This window comes from Ahaetulla prasina, chromosome 1, assembly GCF_028640845.1.
Source record: "Ahaetulla prasina isolate Xishuangbanna chromosome 1, ASM2864084v1, whole genome shotgun sequence".
In the NCBI taxonomy this organism is placed as follows: domain Eukaryota; kingdom Metazoa; phylum Chordata; class Lepidosauria; order Squamata; family Colubridae; genus Ahaetulla; species Ahaetulla prasina.
Window position 1 is genome coordinate 255,194,524 of NC_080539.1, and position 23,764 is coordinate 255,218,287.

The 23,764-nt window shown below is 38.3% G+C and overlaps 1 protein-coding gene across 1 annotated transcript in view; it reads left to right on the forward strand.

Annotated features, from left to right (window-relative positions):
* Nucleotides 1-4,641: 4,641 nt before the first annotated feature.
* COL18A1 (collagen type XVIII alpha 1 chain) overlaps nt 4,642-23,764 on the forward strand; it is a 197,963-nt gene continuing 178,840 nt past the window's right edge. Inside the window, exons 1-2 of the mRNA XM_058154791.1 lie at nt 4,642-4,759; nt 4,995-5,062. Coding sequence (XP_058010774.1) covers nt 4,749-4,759; nt 4,995-5,062 — 79 coding nt within the window. The 5' untranslated portion in view covers nt 4,642-4,748. The remainder of the gene's footprint in view (nt 4,760-4,994; nt 5,063-23,764) is intronic.

Below are 23,764 nucleotides of genomic sequence, written 5' to 3' on the forward strand. Positions count from 1 at the left end.
CCATCTATTGTGGCTATTGAGTCCTCAGAATATGACTTTAGATGCGGTGCTTAGGCCTGGCTTAAGCTTCAGTTTGCTGCACTGTAGTTATTTTCCCTTACTGGGGATGTTTGCAATCCAGCCTTCTTACTGTTTTCTCATAAAAGCTGAGAGATAGGGATCACTCATCTGAAGATTTAAACTTGTGTTGTCCCAATTTCAAAACAAGATTCAAGATACTGTACTTAAGAATACTTGAACAGGCTTTGTAAAAATTCACAGTCCCAGTTTTATACCCATTGGCTGGCTATGCTTTCAGCATGAATCATAGGGTGGAGATTATTAACCAGAGCCTTGAGATCTAAATCTATATTTTCTGATTTCCTCAATGCTGGCAGATTTGACTGGCAAGTAAATTGTTATCCAAATTACTTGAATGTGTTTCAGATAAACTTCTGCCTATAAATGCTACTTGGACAAGCATAATTATTTCAAATTAAAAATTAATTTCTTTATTCTTTACCAACAACTATCAAAACTCCAACCAAATGAATGGTCCTTTCTTAGCACATTCAGTTGGTGGTTATACTGAGTACAAAGGAACTTACGTTGACCTGAAAACAGAAATGAATGCTATCAACTAGTAGTAAGAGGAACCAGTCACACTAATTTTACTGACAGGTAGGCTGGAATTGTAAAGTTAAAAGCTCAAAACATGGTGCTGGAACTAAGAGCAAATTGTGTATAAAGAAAGGAAAGGCAGAATAGGTAAATCAGATTCCTATAAAGATAGCAAAATGCTAAAAGGCAACAAAATGTAATAATAAAAACCCCCGGTGCTTGTTTTGGCTGTTTTCCCTGAGAAGATGGTACATGTTCTATCAGGTAACTATGAAAAACAGGATGAAGGGGAAGGACTGAAGCTTTCTATTGACAGGACAAAGTCAGGGAGTACCTAATTTATTTTTATAGTCTGTCTTCAGGGACAGAGGAATTCTAGAAGAAATACATCTGTAGCTTGTTGATGGTCTGGCTAAATATTTTTGTTTGAGACATCCTAGAAAAGAGGTGAAGGAGGAGACAACTGCAGGAAACCAACTGTTGTCCCTATTTTTTGAAAAAAGAGTAAATAGAATTTTTTATTGGCCAAGTATAAATGGAGGATTCGGGGGAACTACAAATTAATCAGTTTTATTTAGCCATCTGGGATGATTCCACAGGTCATTGAGAAGTTCAAGAGACATGCCAGAATTAATCTGGACTGTTTGACCATGAGTTATGATACTGAAGTATGAATTACTTGCTTCAGGTTTGTCAGATATAACCTTCTATTTTATCAGCAGAAGTCTTCAGATAATTCTTTGTCCTCGGAGGAAAGGGTAGTCATTGCCTTGTTTATATTATATTATAAAGTCTTTGTTGTGGCAATGAATTATCTTTCAAAATATTTGGATGTAGATCAACTTGATGACTTGTTATACAAACAAATATCAAGCACATCAAAACATGTTAATTCAACATGGCATACCATGAGTGGTGATAACAGTAAATGGGCTATAATTTGCAGATGTGAATTTAAAAATGTTTGCCACAGATTATAGATAAGATGTTATTAAGTCCCAAATATCCATAATCAAATAGACTTGCAGAAGGTGGTGTGAAGATTGTCAAAACTCTCCTGAGAAATTCTAGAGAGGCTTCAGAAGATCCTTACCTTCTTCTTATCAACTAGACGTCCTTTCCGACATGTGTTCCCATTATCCTATTGGAAAACTCAGTAAGGATTCTTCTGTATTGACCAAAAGACACATACATTTCTTGCTACAAGATCAAAGCTGTATCTTTTCATCCACTCTTCTCAAACGTGTCAAAGTAAAAGCAGGAAAGTATAGGATCACAAACCATAGTGATGTTGAAAAGTTCTCCATATACTATTATTGTGTGAAAACAATACCAGAACAGATGATGATAATTGTAATAAAAAAAAAAATCTTCTAGTTTCATGTAAAACACAGACACGGAACAATCTTATCAGCAGAGAGCTTAGAATGACTAGGATTAAAGTAGGTAACACAAAATATCTGGATGCTGTTATATGAGTCAATGTTCAATCAAGTTGCTAAATGCACTAACTGAATAGCATTGGAAACCTTACTTTATTAAGGAGGGAAATGTGAAAAAGATGGCAGTTCTCAGAAGCTGAATGTATGTTTTTATGACATGTCCTTTGCAATGTATTACTGTATGTTCTTTTTTGTTTGTTTGTTTCAGGTCAGGGCTGAGTCCAAGCTGATCTAAATCAGTGGTGAAATCCAATTTTTTTTACTACCGGTTCTGTGGGCGTGGCTTGGTGGGTATAGTGTGGCCTGGTGGGCGTGGCTTGGTGGGCGTGGCAGGGGAAGGATACTGCAAAATCCCCATTCCGTCCCCACTTCTGGGTGAAGGATATTGCAAAATCTCCATTCCCACTCCACTCGGGGGCCAGCCAGAGGTAGTATTTGCTGGTTCTCCAAACTACTCAAAATTTCTGCTACCGGTTCTCCACAACCTGTCAGAACCTGCTGGATTTCACCCCTGATCTAAATCAATTCTTTAGCCTCATGTGCCATTTCCTTCACATAAATGAAGAGCTTTGTTCTATTCTCTATACAATGAGAGCATATGCACCAAGACAAATTCCTTGTGTGTCCAATCACACTTGGCCAATAAAAAAATCTATTCTATTTTAGGAGGAATTATTAAATCTCCTTCAATGCATGCAAATAGGAATGCAGCCAGCAGATGTCTCTGTAGTAAACAGCAAAGAATCTTGTCTTGAAGCACCTTTCAGAGAAACCAGTTTATTATCCTAAAATCTTTGAGCCCTGTATGGCATGAAGCAAAATGTGTTCTGTAAAAATGTAATAATAAAATGCTAGATCTCTAAAATCTATCAATATTCCATTATTACTTCTAGACAGCCCTAGGAATACTGCTGAGATCACTGAAAAGATATAAGTCCTCACTTAAAGACATTAATTGGGATCTGCAGCTCCATCCCTAAGCAACACAATCGTAAGGCACAACATCACACGACCATGCTGACTTAAGATGGCAGATATTAGTGGTCATTAAATGTGATCTCTTGTGATTGCCATTTGCAACCTCATCCCAGCCTTCCCACTGACTTTGCTCATCAGAAGATGGCAGCGAAGGTCGCTAATGATGATCACATGATTGTGAGACTCTGCAATGTCATAATTGTGAGGTGTTGCCAAGCTGCCAAATTGTGATCATGTGACTACAGGGACACTGTGATGGTTGCAACTGCAAAGAACAGTTGTAAGTCCGTAAGAGCCATCCTAACTTTGAATGGTTGCTGAATAACAATAGCACTTAGACTTACATAGCGCTTCATAGTACTTTACAGCCAGGGGTGAAATCCAGCAGGTTCTGACAGGTTCTGGAGAACCGGTAGCAGAAATTTTGAGTAGTTTGGAGAACCAGCAAATACTACCTCTGGCTGGCCCCAGAGTGGAGTTGGAATGGAGATTTTGCAATATCCTTCCCCCAGAGGTGGGGAGGGAATGGGGATTTTGCAGTATCCTTCCCCTGCCATGCCCACCAGGCCACACCACGCCCACCAAGCCACGCCCACAGACCCCGTAGTAAAAAAAATTGGATTTCACCACTGTTTACAGCCCTCTCTAAGCAGTTTACAGAGTCAGCCTATTGCCCTCAACCATCTGGGTCCTCATTTTACCTACCTCGGAAGGCTGGAAGGCTGAGTCAACCTTGAATGAAGACTACATTGACTTCCAGCTCAATGGACTGGCAAAGGCGGTGAGGGGGGCAGGAGAGAGGGGATGGTTTTGTGTGCATATGCACATGTGCTGCTTTTACAACCCGCCACTTCCGTGGCCTAGTTCCAAACATGCTGTGGCCTGGCACCGGGCTGCAGAGCAGGGTTGGGGATGCCTGCTGTAGAGGGATCAGAGATATATAAAGAGCTATGGATTCTTGTTGCAGGACATTTCCTTACCAATCCGGATATCCATGTTCAAGGTGGGATTTTGACCTCAAGCAAAGTGCTGGATGTCTACTTCTGATTAGTCTATTCCTAAAATAAGACCGTATGATTGGCTAAAGTTGCTATGATGTTATGGAAAGTTAATGGATGTTCAAATTCCAAAAGGGGCTGGAAAACAGTACAGTACTGTACTATTTCAATGTCAATAGCAATGACTCAATTAGGCTAGGGAAAAAATAGTATTAGTAATACTGGCAGTATGAATTTGGCAAGAAGGAGGGAAACAGAAGCAATGTTCTAAATTGATAGAAATATCCAAGGAGGGTCTGGTCAGGATTGTTTGAATAAAGGGAAAAAAAGAATAGTGAATTGAAAAAGAAAAATTGGTGGGGTTGGATAGGAGAATAAAAAGCAAAGAAGGTGAAAATAAAAGTGAGAATATTGAATAAAGTAGGATGCTCTTAAAGACTAATTTAGGATATGTACATTTTCATTTAATTGGCGGCGGCGGGGGTGGGGGGGTGGAAGAAGAATTCTTTAATTTTGACCAATCAAGAATAGTCTTATTTTAGGAGTAGACTAATAGACCCAGTAGACTAGCCTCCGCGTTTACTTTGTCCTGTTACCAGGGGGCGCTAGGACCTGGCGAGCATCCGACAAGGCGAGGGCGCTTCAGGAGGCGAGTCCTATTCCGAACTTGCTTCTGGCGGGCAAGAGACGGCAGCTGCTGCCTCTTCGGCTTCGGCGCAGCGCAGCCACCATGCGCGTCAGGTGAGCGGAGCCCAGCCGAGCACGGGGCACCGGGGCCAGCGAGCTCCGCTTGGAGCCAGCTCGGAATATCTCTAATCTTTTTCTTTCTTTCTTTCTTTCTTTCTTTCTTTCTTTCTTTCTTTCTTTCTTTCTTTCTTTCTTTCTTTCTTTCTTTCTTTCGCTCTCACCCTCCCTCCCTCCCTCCCTCCCTCCTTCCTTCCTTCCTTCCTTCCTCTCCCCTTTTTTTCATTTGCAGGTGTCTCCCCCGGCGGCTACTGCTCGGCTTCTTTGTCTGGCTGGCTGCACCGGCGTCCCCACAGCGAGGTAAGGCGAGGCGAAAGGTGCAGAAAAGGCGGACGGGAGGAGGGGGTGGGTGGGAGGAGAATGCGGTCTTCTCCCCATCAGCCGCCTGCGGGGAAGCGTGAGGTGCGCGCCTTCTCCACCAGCGTCTTTGAGCGTTTAGCAGCCTTGCGAGCGCGGCGCGGCTGAGTTGGAAGGGTTAGCCGGATTCCAAGGGGCTGTCAGCCCACAAAGGGCGCCGTTACTTCGGTGAGATCCAGACAGAAGCCAGTGACGCGGAAGGGGAGCCTTGAAAGTTTGCAGGTTCTCTTCGGAGGCTTCCTTTCTCCCTTTTCCGAAGTTGCATTGGAAGGTTCTCTTAGTGGTAGACGCTACTCGGGGGGCAGCAACCCAAGTAGCCTTGCTGGAAACTCATTTCCCTGGAAACGAACGTAGCTGCTACTTGAATAGGCACGGCCGTGCGGTTCTCTTGCTACTCTCACCCGGCAGTAGCCCGAATGCAAAGCTCGGGGGTGTTGAAGGGTTAAACCAAATCTTTCTACATATTCATGAGAATTGGCTAGCTTCGGTGGATGAATGGCTTCACTGGCTCTGCTACAGTAACAAATTCATAGAACAGACTTCAAGGGACTGATTTATTTTCTTCATTTTTAGAGGTTAAAACCCCCTGCCCTTTGGGGTGATTTGGTTCCTTTTACGAAGATGTTTGCCACTGTAGGGCCCCCAAATAAGATACTATTTAGTGTTATGAGATACAGCATATTTTGGGAATTGTGGTGTTTGCTGTAAAAGAGCCCTCCCTCTCTTTCCCCTCCCTCCACCCATAAAGCTATGGTCAAAATTAAAGTTAAATATTTGTCCAGAAGCTGCTTCCTAGCCAGTTAAAAAGAAAGCCATAGAATCACACAATTGGAAGAGACTATAGAAATAATTTAGTCCACCCCCTATCCTCCCTCAGTGCAGACTGTTTCTGGAAGAAGATCATCCAACTTCTGTTTGAAGCCCTCCATTGAAGGAGAACCAGCCACTTCAAGTGACAGCCTCTTCCACTAGCTGACAGTAGAGTCAGGAATCTAATTCTTAGTAGTTTTAACCCATTAGTTCTGGTGTTGCCCTCTGGAGCAAAAGACTAAGTCCATTCCTTTTCTAAGAAGTAGCAGTTCAGATATTTGAAGACTTCCCATGCTCCTCACTCTTTTTCTGGAGATTGAACATGCTCAGATTTTTGAATAAGAACCAGAAACTCATGGATACAATTGCAAACACCTAGATTTTATTTAAAAAATAAGGAAAACTTTTCTGACAGTAAGATCTATCGACCAGTGGAGATGATGGATTTCCTAATGAAAGGTATCTCTTGAGGACAGCTTAATTGTTTCCCCTGCACGTTGCAGAAGGTTGGATGGATGAGATGATCTTTGTAGGTTTTTCCCCCCCAGTTTCACAATTTTATGATTCTATCAACTGTTTCTTATAGGGCTTGATTTCTAGACCATCTGATCATTTTGGTAGTACTTTTCTTAAATTGCTTCAAGTTGTCATTGCCACTTTTTGCGCAAAATCCAGTATTCCAAATGGAATTTGATCAGGGTAGAGTGGAATGGAGCAACTGCTTCCCATAATCTGGACTCTGTGGTTCTGCTCATGCACCCAGCATTGATTGCTTTATTAGCAGATGTATCACATTGCTAGCTCATATTTAACTTGTGGTTGACCAGGACATCCAGATCCTTTCCACAAGAACAATTGCCAAACCAAATCTCTCTCATCCTATGTTTGTGGTTTTCAGGCTACCCATCCAGGAGGAGAATTCTACATTTCTCTTTGTTAAGTTCTACTCTCTTCATTTCAACCCATTGCTCAAACCAATCAAGCACTCTTTAAATCTTTTGTCTCTCTCTCTCTCTTTAAATTAATAGCCAGCTCCCCCTCCCCCTAACATTTGGACAGTCTGCAGACTTTGTCAGCATCCCTCAGCTCCCTTATACAAGGGAGTTGAGCCCTATGGCACTCTGCTTAATACTTCCCTCCAACCTGAACCACCATTTGGCTGTGATTATTCGAGCCAATTTTGGGTTCTTCTAGTAATATTATCATCTCTCCCATATTTTATCTTTGATGAAGGAGACTCATAGGACACGCTGCAGAAAGCTTTGCTGAGCTTCAGGTATTCTGTTTCTGTGACATTCTCCTGTTCTGCTAAGCTGATAACTCCTAAGAAGGAGAAAACATTGGTCTGACATGATTTCTTTCCAATAAAACCCTTGCTGGCTCCTATTGCTGTACTTATAACAAGTCTATCTAAGTACTAACAGATATGTGGCTTGATAATCTGTTTGACAGTCTTGCTTGGCACAGAGTCAAACTGGCAGGTCTTTAGCTTCCCTGAGCCCTTCCTTACCCATTTTGAAGATGGAGACAACAGTCATTTTTCTGGGACCTCATCAAGCCTCTGGACGTTCTCAGTGTCTCTAGAAAGCAGTTCCACAATCTCTTTAATTAGTTCTTTCAATACTTTAGGATGCCATTTATCTATCCCTGGAGGCTTGAGTTAATCAAAATGAGCATGCTTTCCTTCCTTACCTTCTCCAGGTTTAGCCTGAGTTGCAGTGCCCTCGTTCCCCACTGGTATAACAGTGTCCAACTAGGATTCCATTTCTCTTCTGGGAGAAGACAGTTGCAAGATAGGAAATAAGAAATTCTGCCCTTTTATCATCACCCATCATCTTTTCACCACTTTCTCCGTGCAATGGATTTATATCTACCTTGCCTTTTCTTTTGTTTTAAGAAAAACCTGAAACCCAAAGTATATTCATTGCCATTTTCTTATCAGGTTTTAATTAACTGCAGCCAAGGGTTTCCTTCTAACTTCCTGAAAGTTTTCATCCTCTTGCACAAGTAGCTTTTTGCCTTTCTAGTTCATTTTTAAGTGCTTTAACATTTCTTTACAATCCTTGTAAATAAAGCGTGAAAAGCCTAGAAAACTACAGAAGATTGTAGACTGAAAGATAGAATAGTCCGTCTGAAAACTCCCAGTGCAAGTAGTTTGTATCCCACCTGCAGTGGTTTCAATGAAATATTCTTCTTTAGACGTGTCTTCTTTGGAAGTGTCCACCATTCAGTCAGAACTGAAGAAGCTTCTTGGGTGAGAAGCGAAACGTCTTCAAGGAAAAAACATAGAAAAAGCACCTTTGGGATATTTTCTTTGGAAGAAAACAATCTTGGTCAAATTCAGTGAGAATTGTTGAAAAAAATGCATCCCAACATTTTCATGCATCTTAAAAGTAAAATTATTCCCATTTCTGTCAATAGAAAACCTACAGTATTTTGATAAATTCCTTTGTATTAAAATTGGTTCTCTTCTGCTTGCAAACCCAGTGTTTGCAATTTACACATTCCAGACTAAAAGGCTTCTTTTAGTTGAGTCTAAGGAAGTGGCCCTGAGGCTATAAATCAGAAGATCCTCTGCCTGTGTGTAATCCATTGAAATTCAGTTTAAGAATGCCCTGGCAGAACAGCTTTTAATACTGCAATTGAGCAAGTAGAAAGAAATACCGCATAGAATTTTGCTTCCCTAGAGATTGACATGTTGAAGTGCCTTGCAGATGCATTAGAGGTCTTATTTTACAGGTCTTATTTTACAGGTGATCCTTACTGGACATAAGAATTGGAATCTGTGTGTGGTACAGCTGATCACTGTATATGCTTCTCATTCTCTCCTAGAAATCTCCAGTTAGACAGGCCTTAAAAAGTTGGGATTTTATTGAACTAACAACCAAGCTGGAATTAGAAGGATAAAGTCAAGAGTGTTCCATAAGAGTTTAAAAATTAAGAGTGTTTTGCAATGCATGCCGAGTACAAATTTGCACAGTGACCACAGCTAATATATTATAAGATTTTTTTTTTCTTTTCACTTCTAGCTTGGTCTTACATTTATGACTAGAATTCTAGACTGTCTTTGACAGTCTATGCAAGAAGCAGTGTGAAAAGATGTATTTCCTGTGGCTGATGAAAAACTCTGTTATATCCTTGACTTACGACTCAACTCAAAATTTCTGTTGCTAAATGAGACACTTGTTAAGTGAATTTTGTCCCATATTAAAGCTTGCCACAGTTGTTAAGCGAATCACTGCAATTTTTAACTTAATAACACGGTTGTTAAATGAATCTGGCTTCCCCATTGACTTTGCTTGTCAGAAGGTCACAAAAGTGATCACGCGACTCCATTGCAACCGTCACAATATGAGTCAACTGCCAAGCATCTGAATTTTCATCACATGACTATGAGGTTGCTGCAATGGTCGTAAGTGTGAAAAATGATTGTAAGTCACTTTTTTCAGTGCTGTTGTAACTTTGTATCGTCACTAAGTGAGCTGCTGTAAGTCGAGGACTACCTCTATTGGCTTTTCGGTGAATGCTACTAGCTTTTCACATATTTTGTGAAGGAGCCTTGACTTCTGCATGCTTTTACCTACATAGGAACTAGTGTATAATGTTGATGAGCAGATTCAATAGAGGAGACCTCTTGAGCAGGAGTATTTGCTTGGTGAGTGTTCTGGGGCACTTTAATAATTAAAATGCCTTTGGCTGTTCATGAATATGAGTTAATAAACATCCTAGGTATCTGTATTATTAACCTATTAAATGTAAGACACAGTCTGGCTTTGAAGCTTAAGTGTGATCGGCATGTACTACCTTTGAGTGGAATCTTGAGCGACACATTCTGTCAACAAATCCACACATTCCACGAAGCTTGTATTGACTAGTAAGTGGGAGGAAGGGAGGCCTTTATAATGTGGCTCAATGGCAGCTTAGGACTGTTTCATTCTCTGACTTCTAAGGCTAGATTTGATTACAGCGGAGTCAACATGTCAGGGCAAGGAGAGGAAAGTTTGCAGAGGGCAGGTGTCATTTCCTTCTTCTCAACCTAGCACCCCAGGGAGAAAAAGTGTGGGGTTTAATTAATTAATATGTTGGTTTATTTATTCATTCATTCAGTTTTATATCGCTGTCTCCTGCTGTGCTGTTTTTAAAATGTTTTTTTTTAATTTTGTCTTTATTATTTCTTTGAATCACTCAAGGTGGAGAACGTACCCAATAACCCTCCCTCCTCCTATTTTCTCCACAACAACAACCCTGTGAGGCGAGTTGGGCTGAGAGAGAGAGAGAGAGGGACTGGCCCAAAGCCATCTATGTCATTGCAGGCTTTATTAATATACATGATAAACTCTCTTACTGACTGGCACATTTTTGTTGTGCTGTGTCAGAGTGAACTCCTTACTAGATTTGAGCTCTGACGGGGCTCAAGATTACAATGCTTCATAGCTGAAACGTTTCTGGAGGAAATTATGTTTCTAGATTGCAAAATAAAGCATTTCTCTTGATACAGATCCTCATAGGTTTCCTGATCTAAAATCAAGATTACCGTATTATACAGGCACACAAACTTATACTGTACATTAATTTACATTTCTAGTTGTATACCATTCATTATCCCAGATTTATATTATGGATTACTGGGGAATATATTATGATAGCGATATCGCATATAGCCAAGGATAAAAAAATTATATGGTTCATATCTGTAATATGTTCACATGAGAAGCTAAGCATGGCTTAATATTAACCTCATTTAAGAAATTCAGTATTGAATATGTGCAGGATATAATGACATATTGGTTATTTCCTATCCTCTTCTCAGTTGCCTCTCTGGTGATTTGCTGACACTTTTCTGATTGCTTTTATGAAATCAAAGAAAAGCCTCTGGGGCCAGAAGCATTGTGTGCAAAAAGATTGAATTCCCTTCCCTTCCTTCTGTGCACCCAGTTCACAAACCACACAAACTTGCTCTCTGTGTGATGAAAACAAAGTTGGAGTCAAGAAGACAATGTTGCAGGAGTAACACTCTAGTGTGACTGTATTTACTCCCTAAACCTTTTCTTCTTCTTCTGGAAGTGGCTTTTAATACAAAGCAGGCATTTGTCCTGAATTGGATAACCCAATAGAAGATGGATAAGGTAAACTAACAAATATCAAGACATGGTTGCAAATTGCATTTATGCTGTCTGCTTTAATCGCAACTTGACCTGTGATCCAGGTTCTGATGGTATGCAAATCAGCTGCATTATGGCTTAATCTATTATATAAAATATAGAATAACAGAGTTGGAAGGGGCTTATCATGTCAGTATGTGCAATATAAAGGAGAAGTCATTGAGATGAGACCGGCAGCCCTCTTCTCTGTTGAAAAAAGAAAACAGTGTAATTGAAAAAAGATGTAATTGTGGAAAAAGAAAGCAAAAGTAATCAGTGCAATGTAGATATTTACCAAGTTTGTCCCTGATAGTTCTTAAGTTTATGTAGAATAGAATAGAATAAAAGAGGAGAAGAGAAGAGAAGAGAAGAGAAGAGAAGAGAAGAGAAGAGAAGAGAAGAGAAGAGAAGAGAAGAGTTGGAAGAGACCTTGGAAGTCTTCTAGTCCAGCCCCCTGCTCAGGCAGGAAACCCTATACCATTTCAGGCAAATGGTTGTCCAATCTCTTCATAAAAACTTCCAGTGTTGGAGCACCCACAACTTCTGGAAGTTGTTCCACTGATTAATTGTTCTAACTATCATGAAATTTCTCCTTAGTTCTAGGGTGCTTCTCTCCTTAATTAGTTTCCATCCATATCTTCTTATCCTGCCCTTAGGTGCTTTGGAGAATAGATTGACTCCCTCTTGTTTGTGGCAACCCCTGAGATACTGGAACACTGCTCTCATGTCACCCCTAGTTCTTCTTTTCATTAAACTAGACCTACCCAATTCCAACAACCGTTCTTTATATGTTTTAGCCTCCAGTCCCCTAATCATCTTTGTTGCTCTTCTCTGCACACTTTGTAGTAATTATGATCTTGCTTTTCACTACCCTGCATTGTTTTTGTACTTATTTGTTTTATTTATGTATTTATGTATTTATTTATCACATTTATATACCGCCCTATCTCCCTAGGGACTCAGGGCGGTTCACAGGCAAATAAAAAGGTACATATAAATACAAAATAAAATAACAATTAAAAAACTTATTCTACATAGCCAAATTTTTAAAAGAACAATATAAATAATAAAACCCATTAAAACCAATATAAATTTAAAATCTAATCCAGTCCTGCGCAGATGAATAGATGTGTTTTAAGCTCGCGGCGGAAGGTTCGGAGGTCCGGAAGTTGACGAAGTCCTGGGGGGAGTTCGTTCCAGAGGGTGGGAGCCCCCACAGAGAAGGCCCTTCCCCTGGGTGTCGCCAAACGGCACTGCCTGGCCGACGGCACCCTGAGGAGTCCCTCTCTGTGAGAGCGCACGGGTCGGTGAGAGGTATTCGGTAGCAGCAGGTGGTCCCGTAAGTAGCCCAGCCCTATGCCATGGAGCGCTTTAAAGATAGTTACCAAAACCTTGAAGCGCACCCGGAAGGCCACAGGTAGCCAGTGCAGTCTGTGCAGGAGAGGTGTCACATGGGAGCCACGAGGGGCTCCCTCTATCACCCGCGCAGCCGCATTCTGAACTAACTGAAGCCTCCGGATGCCCCTCAAGGGGAGCCCCATGTAGAGAGCATTGCAGTAATCCAGACGAGACGTCACGAGGGCGTGAGTGACCGTGCATAGGGCATCTAGAAATTTTCCTTACCTTTTTTGAACTAATATATGGTGAGAGTCCTGATTTTCTTTCTGCCTCTTCCTGGTCAACCACTGATATTAATTTTCCTTTTCAACATAATGTTGAGATTGGATCTAATAGGAGAAAGAGCTTCAGGCCTGGGTTTACCAGGTTGGCTTTGATAGTCATAGATCTGCAGCTGTTTAAAAAAATGACTCTTATGTATATTTTACAATACAGCTTATCAAGACTAAAAAAATTAAGAAGGAGGCCATGCTAGTCTCCATTGTGCTTTTCTATGGCTGTTTAATAACTCTGGTTGGTTATTAGGGTCATGGCAGATGATAACACCAGGCTGATCTTGATTGATTTTCCACGAGCAAGATTGGATCTGGTTAATACGTGGGTGGGAGTCCATTGGAATTCTGTTGGTGGGATATAAACTGAGAAGACAAAATAATATTCCTGAAGAAGATAGTATAGTATTGCGGCCAAGAAAATTACATGACTGTATCTACATGCCTTCAAGAGTTAAATTTGATTCCGGGGATGTTTTTTACTTTTTACATTTACTTTACTTTTTACTTTTAATTGTGTCAGGAGGCAAAAGCCAAGAGTTTAGATTCTTGATATTGTAGCATTGGTGTTGGTGCTTGCCTTTTAATCTTTAAAATTCTGTTGCTTCTAAATGTATAAAGGGACAGTAGGCCTATAATTTAAGCTGACATCTCACTTTTTAAAAAGACAGAATAAACATATACTGTACTAATGTATAATGTCTATTTATAATAGATGGTGGCTGTTGAGCCTACTTTTTTAAAAATATGAAGGTCATCCTCTTGTCTGGCTTCTAGATTTTTAATGTCTTTTTTAGCTTAATTTGTTATTTTGACAAATTATTATTAACAAAGAAGCTGAAAGGTTGTGTTGTTAATGATCTAGGGATTTTATCGATTTGTTCTTGTGCTTTTGTATAAGCTGTTAAACAAATGGAAATGAGCGTATCATTGTTTTATTTCTTATGGGTTTAAAAGGGATCTCGAGATGTTTGAGAGAAGCCGATATGAATGGTGCCTGAAGTAATAACCTTCTGACTGCAATTCTTTATTTATATCTATTTTATTTATCTTTAAACTCAAGGTTTGCAGAACAATCAATAAAGCAATGTAGTTTCTTCTGAACTGCTATAAATCTTTGGGCAGTCTGGACTACTGGCAATAACAATATACTCTGAAACTGTTGCAAAGGACAGCCCAAAAATACCTAGTTATTGATAGAGTTCCAGGTCCTCTGTCAGTAAACTCTTTTGAGATGCCTACAAAAGTACATACAGAATGAATGTCATTCTTTTCTTTTTAGGGTGAGGGAAAATTCTTCATGGGATGTAGACAGTGAGTCAGTTTGGTCTAATGGTTTTAAGGCACCAACCCAAAAACCAGGAGACTGTGAATTCTAGGCCCGCCTTAGCCATGAAAGCTGGCTGAGTGACTTTAAGCTAGTCACTGTCTCTCAGCCCAACTCACCACATAGGAACTGTGGTGGCACAGACCAGCTCAAATCAGTCTTCCATCTTTCCAAAGTTGGTAAAATGAGGACCCAGCTTGTTGGGGCAATATGCTGACACTGTAAACTGCTCAGACAGTGCTGTAAAGCACCACGGAGAGGTATATAAGTCTATGTGCTATAGCTATTGTTGTGGAAAAACTAGGAGGAGGAAGCGCTTTAGGTATTTTTGCCACCTTGAGTTATTTATGAAAATAATATAGATGGGATAAAATAATAAAAAATGTGGCAGTCTCATATCCAGACTTAAATTTGTGATTTATTGTTCTTGGACTGTAAAATAAATATAAGCCAATGCTTCTCAGTGAGGAAATCCTGCCTCATTTTGGTAAGCATAATCTCAATTTTGGATAAATACCTTTTTGCTACTGAATACATTTCCTTTTCCTTTTCTGGAAATGAGTTTAAAGCTCATTACAATTGTTAGGATTACATTAAAATGTGGGTTTAGCATATGTGGTTAATATCCCAAAAGCAAGAATTTCTTCTAGTTTTCTTTATAGAGGTTTTGAAATTTTTGGATGTGTAGAAGGTTTGGAAGGGGGCAGGAAATCATAAAGTGGAATAAGAAGTTGATACATAGAGAATTTTTTTCCACTCTGCCCAAGACATAGGTGAGCAGGTTCAAAAGACTCTAATCTTGCTCTTGTGTCTTAATGATTTCTGGTTTCTGATTTACTATAAACCCCAAATGTGGCAAGTACTGCACTTATTCTAATGATAGTTGCCTATATATAGTATTAGGAGAAATAAAAAATATCTTGTTTGCTCTATTTTTAAAGTCATAGTTGAATTAGTGCCCAAGTCTATTTATTTGTACATGTTGGTAAATTGGGGGGAGGGGGGGATACACAGCTAAGTACAACTATCTCTGAACATTTTCTTGTAGCACAGATAAATAAATACTGATTGTCTTATGAGAAGGAAGGAATAAAATAAGAATAGTTGCTTTTTTTTTTAATGTTACTGGTTATGCCAATTTTTATTTGACCAGGATGCTTAAAATAGCCATCAAGATATAAATATAGAAGTAAATTGGAAACAGACTGACAGGTAGACAGATAGACAGACACATACACTCATACACTTATAAAATCATCAAAACTTGAGAAATCCATAATTAAAGGATTTGTTTGCCTTTCCTAAGAATGATAAATTATCCACTTAAATTATTATTGGTTCCATGGAAAGCAAATACCAGCATTATCTTTTTTACCCCTTTTTACATTTTGTTTCATTCCTTATCTACAAGTGCTTCCTCCACCAAATATCCCCCATTTTTTGGAGGATACAATATGTTCTTTTTCTTTGGATTTTATATAGTAGGGAAGAACTAGATAGGGGTGCACATTGTTCTTTCTTTTGACACTTTTTAAAGGAAACATTTGCATGAAATATGTTGGCAGTATGCAGTCAAAAGATGCAAGGAAACTATGCTTAGATTGCTTTTGGCAGAAAATACAAGTTTATTCTTGTGCTGACCAAAGAAAAACCAGCTTGCTGTTTGATTAGATGTAAGATAAAAATAACTTGAACTTGTACTTTAAAAACAGCTTGCAATTAATATGTATTGTAGTTTTGAAGTGGTCATTTGTTTGCATGTATTGGCATAGAGAACTGCATAGACTTCGCATTATACAGTAGCTTCTTTTTAAGGGTAATGCATTTCATGCAAATTTAGGTTGTGCTAATAGTTCATCCTCTCTTCCCCTAGCCTGAACTTGTCATATAATACCCTAATTATTCTGTATACCAATAAAGAATGTTAGATAATTATCTGACGTATCCACTGGATAATCACATTCGCATTTCCATAACCCAAAGAATATGTTGTGTATCAATTGGGAGAAAGCTGGAAGTTAATGGAAGTGAGTGTTTTCATTGAGGAAATAAATCTGCTATGAATTAGAAACAGGTTTACAGAAAGGCAAATGAAGATGTTTGTGTATCTTGACTTTGTATTAATCACTTCAGTTTCATCTTGCAAACAAAGCAGTTAAATTAAAAATGATTTAAGATGTATTTGGAAAAGCCCAGGTGCATAAGGAAAGCTTCCACCAGTTATAAAGAATCATGAAGATGCCAGTCAGGGTGATGTCAGAAGAATCCTGTAGGGACAGAATCCTGAAGGAATTTCTGGAAGTTATCTCAATATGTGGAGAGACTACCAGTGGGGCTCCTTGGTTTTTGGAAGACCAGAACCCTGAGACATAGAGGGCTTTAAAGATTTGAGGTAACATTTTATTAATTGTGCTTTGGAAACCGACACTTGATGAAGTTGACAACAGTTTTTCTGTTCAACTAGAAAATCTACAAACTAACGACAGTGTTTGAGAGTGTAAAGTTTTCAAGAGGTCCAGCCTCTGGTTAAAAGAGGCCAGCCTATGTTAAAAGTTTGTTTTGTTGTTCTTGTTAACAGCTGGATTATGGACAAATTTTGTGATAATGTTATAACATAATATATTGCAACTTAGTTTTTAATTAAATCAAGGGAAACTTCCATTTTAGGACTAATAGTAATTAATCTTAATTTTATCCGGGACAGTAGGTCTATTGAGTATTTGAGACTCTATAGAGAACTCAGACTTTATTTGCTTGATAGTCTGGCACTGAAATTGAATGAAAACATTACTGACACCTGTCTTTTTGTTACAATTTGTTAAAGTGGCTTTAAGAAGAAAAGGATAAACAACTGAGGTTCATTCATACAATGGAATGAAATAATAAGCCTAAAGCAGAACTTTTCTACATTAGATATTTGGGGCTTATTGTACAAGCATAAGTGTAAATACTGTGTAGAAAACATTTTGCTTACAATCAGTTTTACCGATTACTATTGCATGTGAATGGAAGATTGGTGTAACTTCAAAAAAAAAAATAAAAAATTTTTTTGTGTTAATGGCGGCGATTACAGTCCGCCCGTTCTTTGTGATTCTGTGAGAGCTGTTTAGACAGTGCTAATCTTCTGTCAACAGCTCGTAAATCTCTGCCCTCGGGCAAAGAGGGGGAGATGAGCATTTGAACTGAAGTTTGAGCCCCCAAGAAAAGCCCCAGAATGATTTCTGGTGGTTTGATGGGAACGCTCCTTCGATAGTTCAAAAAAAGCTCCAGAGTCCAGAACGCCTCTGCAAAAGCAGAGCAAAACGCAGCGTCCATCTCCGTGACTGAAGAGGATTAATGATAAATTGTCAACACGGAAGAATCGAAAGCAGGAGGGCTGGCATTTGCTTGTAAGATGATTTTAACTCCCTGACAGAGAAGTTATTTGAAGAGTGGAGATGAAGAAAGATGGCGTTTGTGTTTTGAAAGTGAAAGCTAAGGAAATGCTGATTACAATTGCTGGTGTGGAACCTCTAAGAAGAAAATAACAAGATTTTTTTTCTAAATGGAATTCTTTTTAAAAAATCTATTTCTTTTATTATCTTTTTTACAGTGTTTAAGAAGAAAAATTTATTGGGTTTTTTTTCTTTTATTCCTCCCCTTTTTTTTTTCTTGATATTACTTAGTTTAAAATGGCTTTTAAGCAAAGAGATTTAACCACTTCTAAATTATTGGAAATATCTTCACTTCAGGTACGGAAATTGAGAGGATATTAAAGAAAGTCTAAGGAATTTTTACAGGAGCTTATGGAGGCTCATCTTTCAGAAATAGATCAAAATTTAATGAAATGGAGAAAGAAATACTGGATTTTAAAGATTTGGTGGAAGAGCAGAGTAAGGAGATGAAAAAATTAAAGGAATCAATTACTCCATTATTGTTATCTAGTACACAGACAGAAGAAAGACTGAATGAATTTAACCAAATTAATTTAGATTTGCAAAGGAAAATAGATGAAGTTCAAATTAATTTGAATTTAGAAAATAAAATAGATGATATTCAGGTTAAGGCTGATAAGGCAGAGGAAGAAAGGGTTATATTACAATATAAATTAATGGAATATGCTATAAGGGTAAGGGGTTTAAGAGAATCTAAAGAGGAAAATTTGAAAGAGATTTTTATTCAGGCCTTTGCCCAGATAGAGGAATGGAACCAGAAGATTTTGAAGTTAATATTGAAAAATTTATCGTGTTAATTCATGGTGGGCAAGGCAGAAGTGTTTACCGAGAGATGTGGTTATTTATTTTACAAATAAGAGGATTAGGTATGGAATTTTGCGAGCATTTTATAAAAATAAATTTCAAATATTAGGACAAGATATAATAATGATGAAGGAAATTCCTCCTAAAATGTTAAGAAAGAGAAAAGAATTTGCCTTTCTGGTGGATGAGCTTAAGAAACATCAGATATATTTTAGATGGGAGGTTCCAGCAGGTTTAACACTGAATTATAAAGGAAGAAAAGTATTTTCTCAATACAATTTGTAAAGCACGAGATTTTTATACTAATGTATTAAAGATTGGGAATTCTTTGTTAACAGATGTTAAGTTGAATGGTGAATAGATGGTGAAAATGTGTAAGATAGAAGAAGGAGGAGAATGTTTAATTTTATTATATATGATTATGGTTAATTTTTGTAAATGATTTATTGTGGATATAAATGTGTAATTTTAGGGGTACTATATGATATATTAAAGGTATAAAGGAATAGGAAGATGGAATATTGTTTAATTTTGGAGGATAGATAGTAAAATTTAGGAACTTGGATTAAATATTATATTTAAGAGATGGATGTAATGTTAATTAGAATGTAATTGTTATAATAGATATATTTTGGATGTTATAGGTGTAATTTTAACAATGTTATTTGACATAAGTAAGGTAAAGTGAAGATTTTAATTATTACAATTGACACTTTGGATATTTGTAATATTATTTGTTGTATATATAAATGTTAAAGATGTGAAAAGATGGACTATTGCTTACCCCTGAAGGTTGGACAGAAAAATTAAAGAAACTAAGTTGGAAATATGAACTATTTTTGAGAGACTGCTAAGGAAGAAAGACATTTTGGAAGAAACCTTGGTGAATATTGGAAGATGGAACGTTGTTTTGATATTGATTGATGAAGGTTGGATATTAAAACTACGTACTTTATTCAAGAATAAACACTAACTCAATCGGAAACTTTGAGAATTCTAGGAGTGGAATGGTCTGATATATAATGGAGTGGAAGAAAAGTATCTTCTTTGTCTTTGGAAGGAGTGGAGGTTTTAAGGAATGACTATGGATTATGATTTGTGCTAGATTTTAATTTTTGTTGTTAGTTTTATACCCTGTACTCGGTTCTCGGAAGTCCTGGGGGGTGGGGGGAGGAAGGGGAAGGGAGGGGGAGGGGGTAGAAAATGGATTGATAGTTAATGTACAAAGATGATTGAAGATGTATAATTAATGTAAGATCGGACCTGCCTGGTTACTACTTTAGACTGAAGGGAAAGAAGGGGTAGAAGAGAGAAGGAGGAAAGAGAAGAGGAGGAGGAGGAAAGGAAGGAAGGAAGAGGGGAAGAGGGAGAAGAAAGGAGTAGGGAGGAAAGAGGAGAGGATGTAGATAAGAGAGGGGGAGGATGGTTATGGAAAGTAGAAGAAGGTAAAGAAGGAGAGTAAAAGGAAAAGGAAGGGGGTGGTGACCGGGCAAACCCGATTAATTGTATATGAGGGTACATTAAATATGTTATTGGATATGTTATTGGATAAGAATGTCAAAATAAAACTTTTTAAGACAAAAAAAAAAAAAACCCCTCTGATTTGTGAGGTTATAATGGTAGGCAGTCCACGGCTATAGAATGCATATGGCTTCTACACCTTGTTTCTAGAATCCTAGGCATAAGTGCTGAAAATTGAAGCTGTAACTTACAATTATTTGAATGGGAGCCACACAGAAACATTATCACTACGTGCACCCTTCAGCCCTTGGTCTCTGCACTTCCCAAATGTTGGATGTGACCCGAGACATGCAAAAATATAGTGCAAATAATACTAGCACTTGGACTTACCAAATATACCACTCCACAGTGCTTTACCGCCATACTCTCTGAGCGGTTTACATAGTCAGCATGTTGTCCCCAACAATCTGGCTCCTCATATTACCAGCCTTGGAAAGATAGAAAACTGAGTTGATCTTAAGCCTGTCAGGATTGCCCGCAATACTGTATTCTAACCACCGCATCACCTGTAGCTCACTTATTTTATCACTTTGATAAAAATGGTCTTTATCATGATGGGTATAGCTCAGGGGTGAAATGCTCCCGGTTCACACAGGCTCGCCCGATTAGGTAGCGATGGCAGCTGCTGGTTCAGAGGACTGGTAGCATTTGCTTTTTTTTAAAAAAGAAATCCCAATGGTCTTTTCTAAATTTCGAAGTACATGTATACTTAAAACAAAAAACAAACACCCCCCCCCCCAAACCCAACTCCCTTCTTTTTTAAAGACGAAAGGAATCTTAATCAGGTAACATTTCTAGCTTTCTCATCTCACCAATTTGGATGCTGAAAAGAAATTTTGGCACTCAAAACCTTGAATATCTTTAATGAGGAAAAGCCCCCTCAAACCTCTGTTAAGATCTACATTGCCCTTCCATTATCAGAGTTCATTTGAGATGTACCGCAGAACAATTTCTATTGTTCTCAACTAACAGAATCCATGATCATGTTTCCAAATGCATTTTGAGAGCAGCAGTTTGGGGATATTGATGCAGGTAATTGCTTAGGGCCTGGGTTAGGGCCTGGGTACTTACGGGTACCTGCTAATGGCTTAGGGCCTGGGTACTTACGGGACCGCCTGCTGTTACCACATGCCTCCCACCGACCCGTATGCTCTCACAGAGAGGGACTTCTCAGGGTGCCGTCTGCCAAGCAATGTCGGCTGGCGGCCCCCAGGGGAAGGTCCTTCTCTGTGGGGGCTCCCACACTCTGGAACGAACTTCCCCCGGGTTTACGCCAAATACCTGACCTTCGGACCTTTCGCCGCGAACTGAAGACACATCTTTTCATTCGCGCGGGGCTGGCTTAAATTTTATTGATTCTATAATTTTTATTATTAATTTTAAATGGGGTTTTAGTTTTCTATACATTTTAAATTTTTAGGCTAATTATAATAAGTTTTTTAATCTTGCATTTTATACTGTATATTGTCTTGTCTGTTTTTATTTTGCCTGTACACCGCCCTGAGTCCTTCGGGAGAAGGGCGGTATAAAAATCAAATAAATAAATAAAATAAATAAATAAATAATAAGAAATATTTCTGATTCTCAGTAGCTAAAAATATGAATCTTTATATGAGCTAACTCTGATTAAAGCTAGCTCTGCATAACTTTTTGAAAATTTGAGAATGGGAATTTTGAAGGGAGGGAGATATAAAGGATTGGAATCATTTGCAGTCATGCTGTTGCTTTTTTTCCCCTTCTGATCCTTTTCAGCTGCTATGACTGGAGGAAATAATACAAACATTTCATAGAATGGGTAAAGGGAAAACAGACAAGATAATGGGAAGTAGTAGTAGAAGTACACTCATCCTCTTGAAATGCTTAGAGATGGACCATATTGAAGTGAGCAGGGCATCAAAACATTTGCATCTTTTAAAAAAAATATTTCAAGTAGGATTCACATTCCTGTTGAAAAACAATACATTAAATTGGCATTATTTTAATCAACAGTAAACAAACACCTTTTGCCTTTTCTTTTGCATCCTTGCTCTGGATACCATAGATGGACAGGCACGACCTCTTTGTGTGTTGGAATTCAGGGAGAAAAGAACCCGCTCTCCTCATGGAAAGAATCGGATTGCCTTTAATTTATCCAGGCAAGCAGCTCCTGAGGACTCAGATGGATGAAGCTTTCTTGGCATAATGTCAGAATGTTGCTATTGTTTTCATCCTTTTTTCTTTCTTTTTTTTTTTTTTTTGCACTTTCCAATCTAGCCAACTGTCTTGATTTTATGTGATGGTTTTCCATCACATAAAATCTGTTAGTTGGTTGTCTGGTTAGTTCTGGAACTAACCAGAACTGATTGGCTTTCTGGATCAGCTGAATTACCATTCATGTGAAATAGGATATTTTAATGTGATGGCTTTCAATCTCCCTGCATTCCTGGAGGTACTTCAGGAACAGCGGAAATGTGAACCCAAGCAAACCTAGGTACTTATAAAGTGATAACTAACTAGCCCAAAGGTTTGTTGATTTTAAAAGCTCAATAAAAGCTGACAAACATGGCAAAACATTTAGCTTTATTGAGGTCATTTTTCTCAAATAGCAAGAACAAAACAGGGAAAAAGAGAATTGAGCCATTTATTTGGGGACAATATTGCACTAATAAAGTGAATAGACTCTAGATTTGGGATCTTGGAAAGTCTGTATATTTCCAACAATAGACTCTTTTCTTTTATATATACATGCGTATACATGTATCATTCTTTCTTTTTTTTTTTTTTTGCACTTTCCAATCTAGCCAACTGTCTTGATTTTATGTGATGGTTTTCCATCACATAAAATCTGTTAGTTGGTTGTCTGGTTAGTTCTGGAACTAACCAGAACTGATTGGCTTTCTGGATCAGCTGAATTACCATTCATGTGAAATAGGATATTTTAATGTGATGGCTTTCAATCTCCCTGCATTCCTGGAGGTACTTCAGGAACAGCGGAAATGTGAACCCAAGCAAACCTAGGTACTTATAAAGTGATAACTAACTAGCCCAAAGGTTTGTTGATTTTAAAAGCTCAATAAAAGCTGACAAACATGGCAAAACATTTAGCTTTATTGAGGTCATTTTTCTCAAATAGCAAGAACAAAACAGGGAAAAAGAGAATTGAGCCATTTATTTGGGGACAATATTGCACTAATAAAGTGAATAGACTCTAGATTTGGGATCTTGGAAAGTCTGTATATTTCCAACAATAGACTCTTTTCTTTTATATATACATGCGTATACATGTATCATTCTTTCTTTTTTTTTTTTTTTTGCACTTTCCAATCTAGCCAACTGTCTTGATTTTATGTGATGGTTTTCCATCACATAAAATCTGTTAGTTGGTTGTCTGGTTAGTTCTGGAACTAACCAGAACTGATTGGCTTTCTGGATCAGCTGAATTACCATTCATGTGAAATAGGATATTTTAATGTGATGGCTTTCAATCTCCCTGCATTCCTGGAGGTACTTCAGGAACAGCGGAAATGTGAACCCAAGCAAACCTAGGTACTTATAAAGTGATAACTAACTAGCCCAAAGGTTTGTTGATTTTAAAAGCTCAATAAAAGCTGACAAACATGGCAAAACATTTAGCTTTATTGAGGTCATTTTTCTCAAATAGCAAGAACAAAACAGGGAAAAAGAGAATTGAGCCATTTATTTGGGGACAATATTGCACTAATAAAGTGAATAGACTCTAGATTTGGGATCTTGGAAAGTCTGTATATTTCCCAACAATAGACTCTTTTCTTTTATATATACATGCGTATACATGTATCATTCTTTCTTTTCTTATTGGGAAATATATGTCCATCCAACTCACAAAACGTGACTCTGGACAGTGTGGAACAGTGTTCTTTACATTGGTATACTTATGCCTTATTTTTAATAAAATTGGGTAATATGCAGGAACAGCTTAG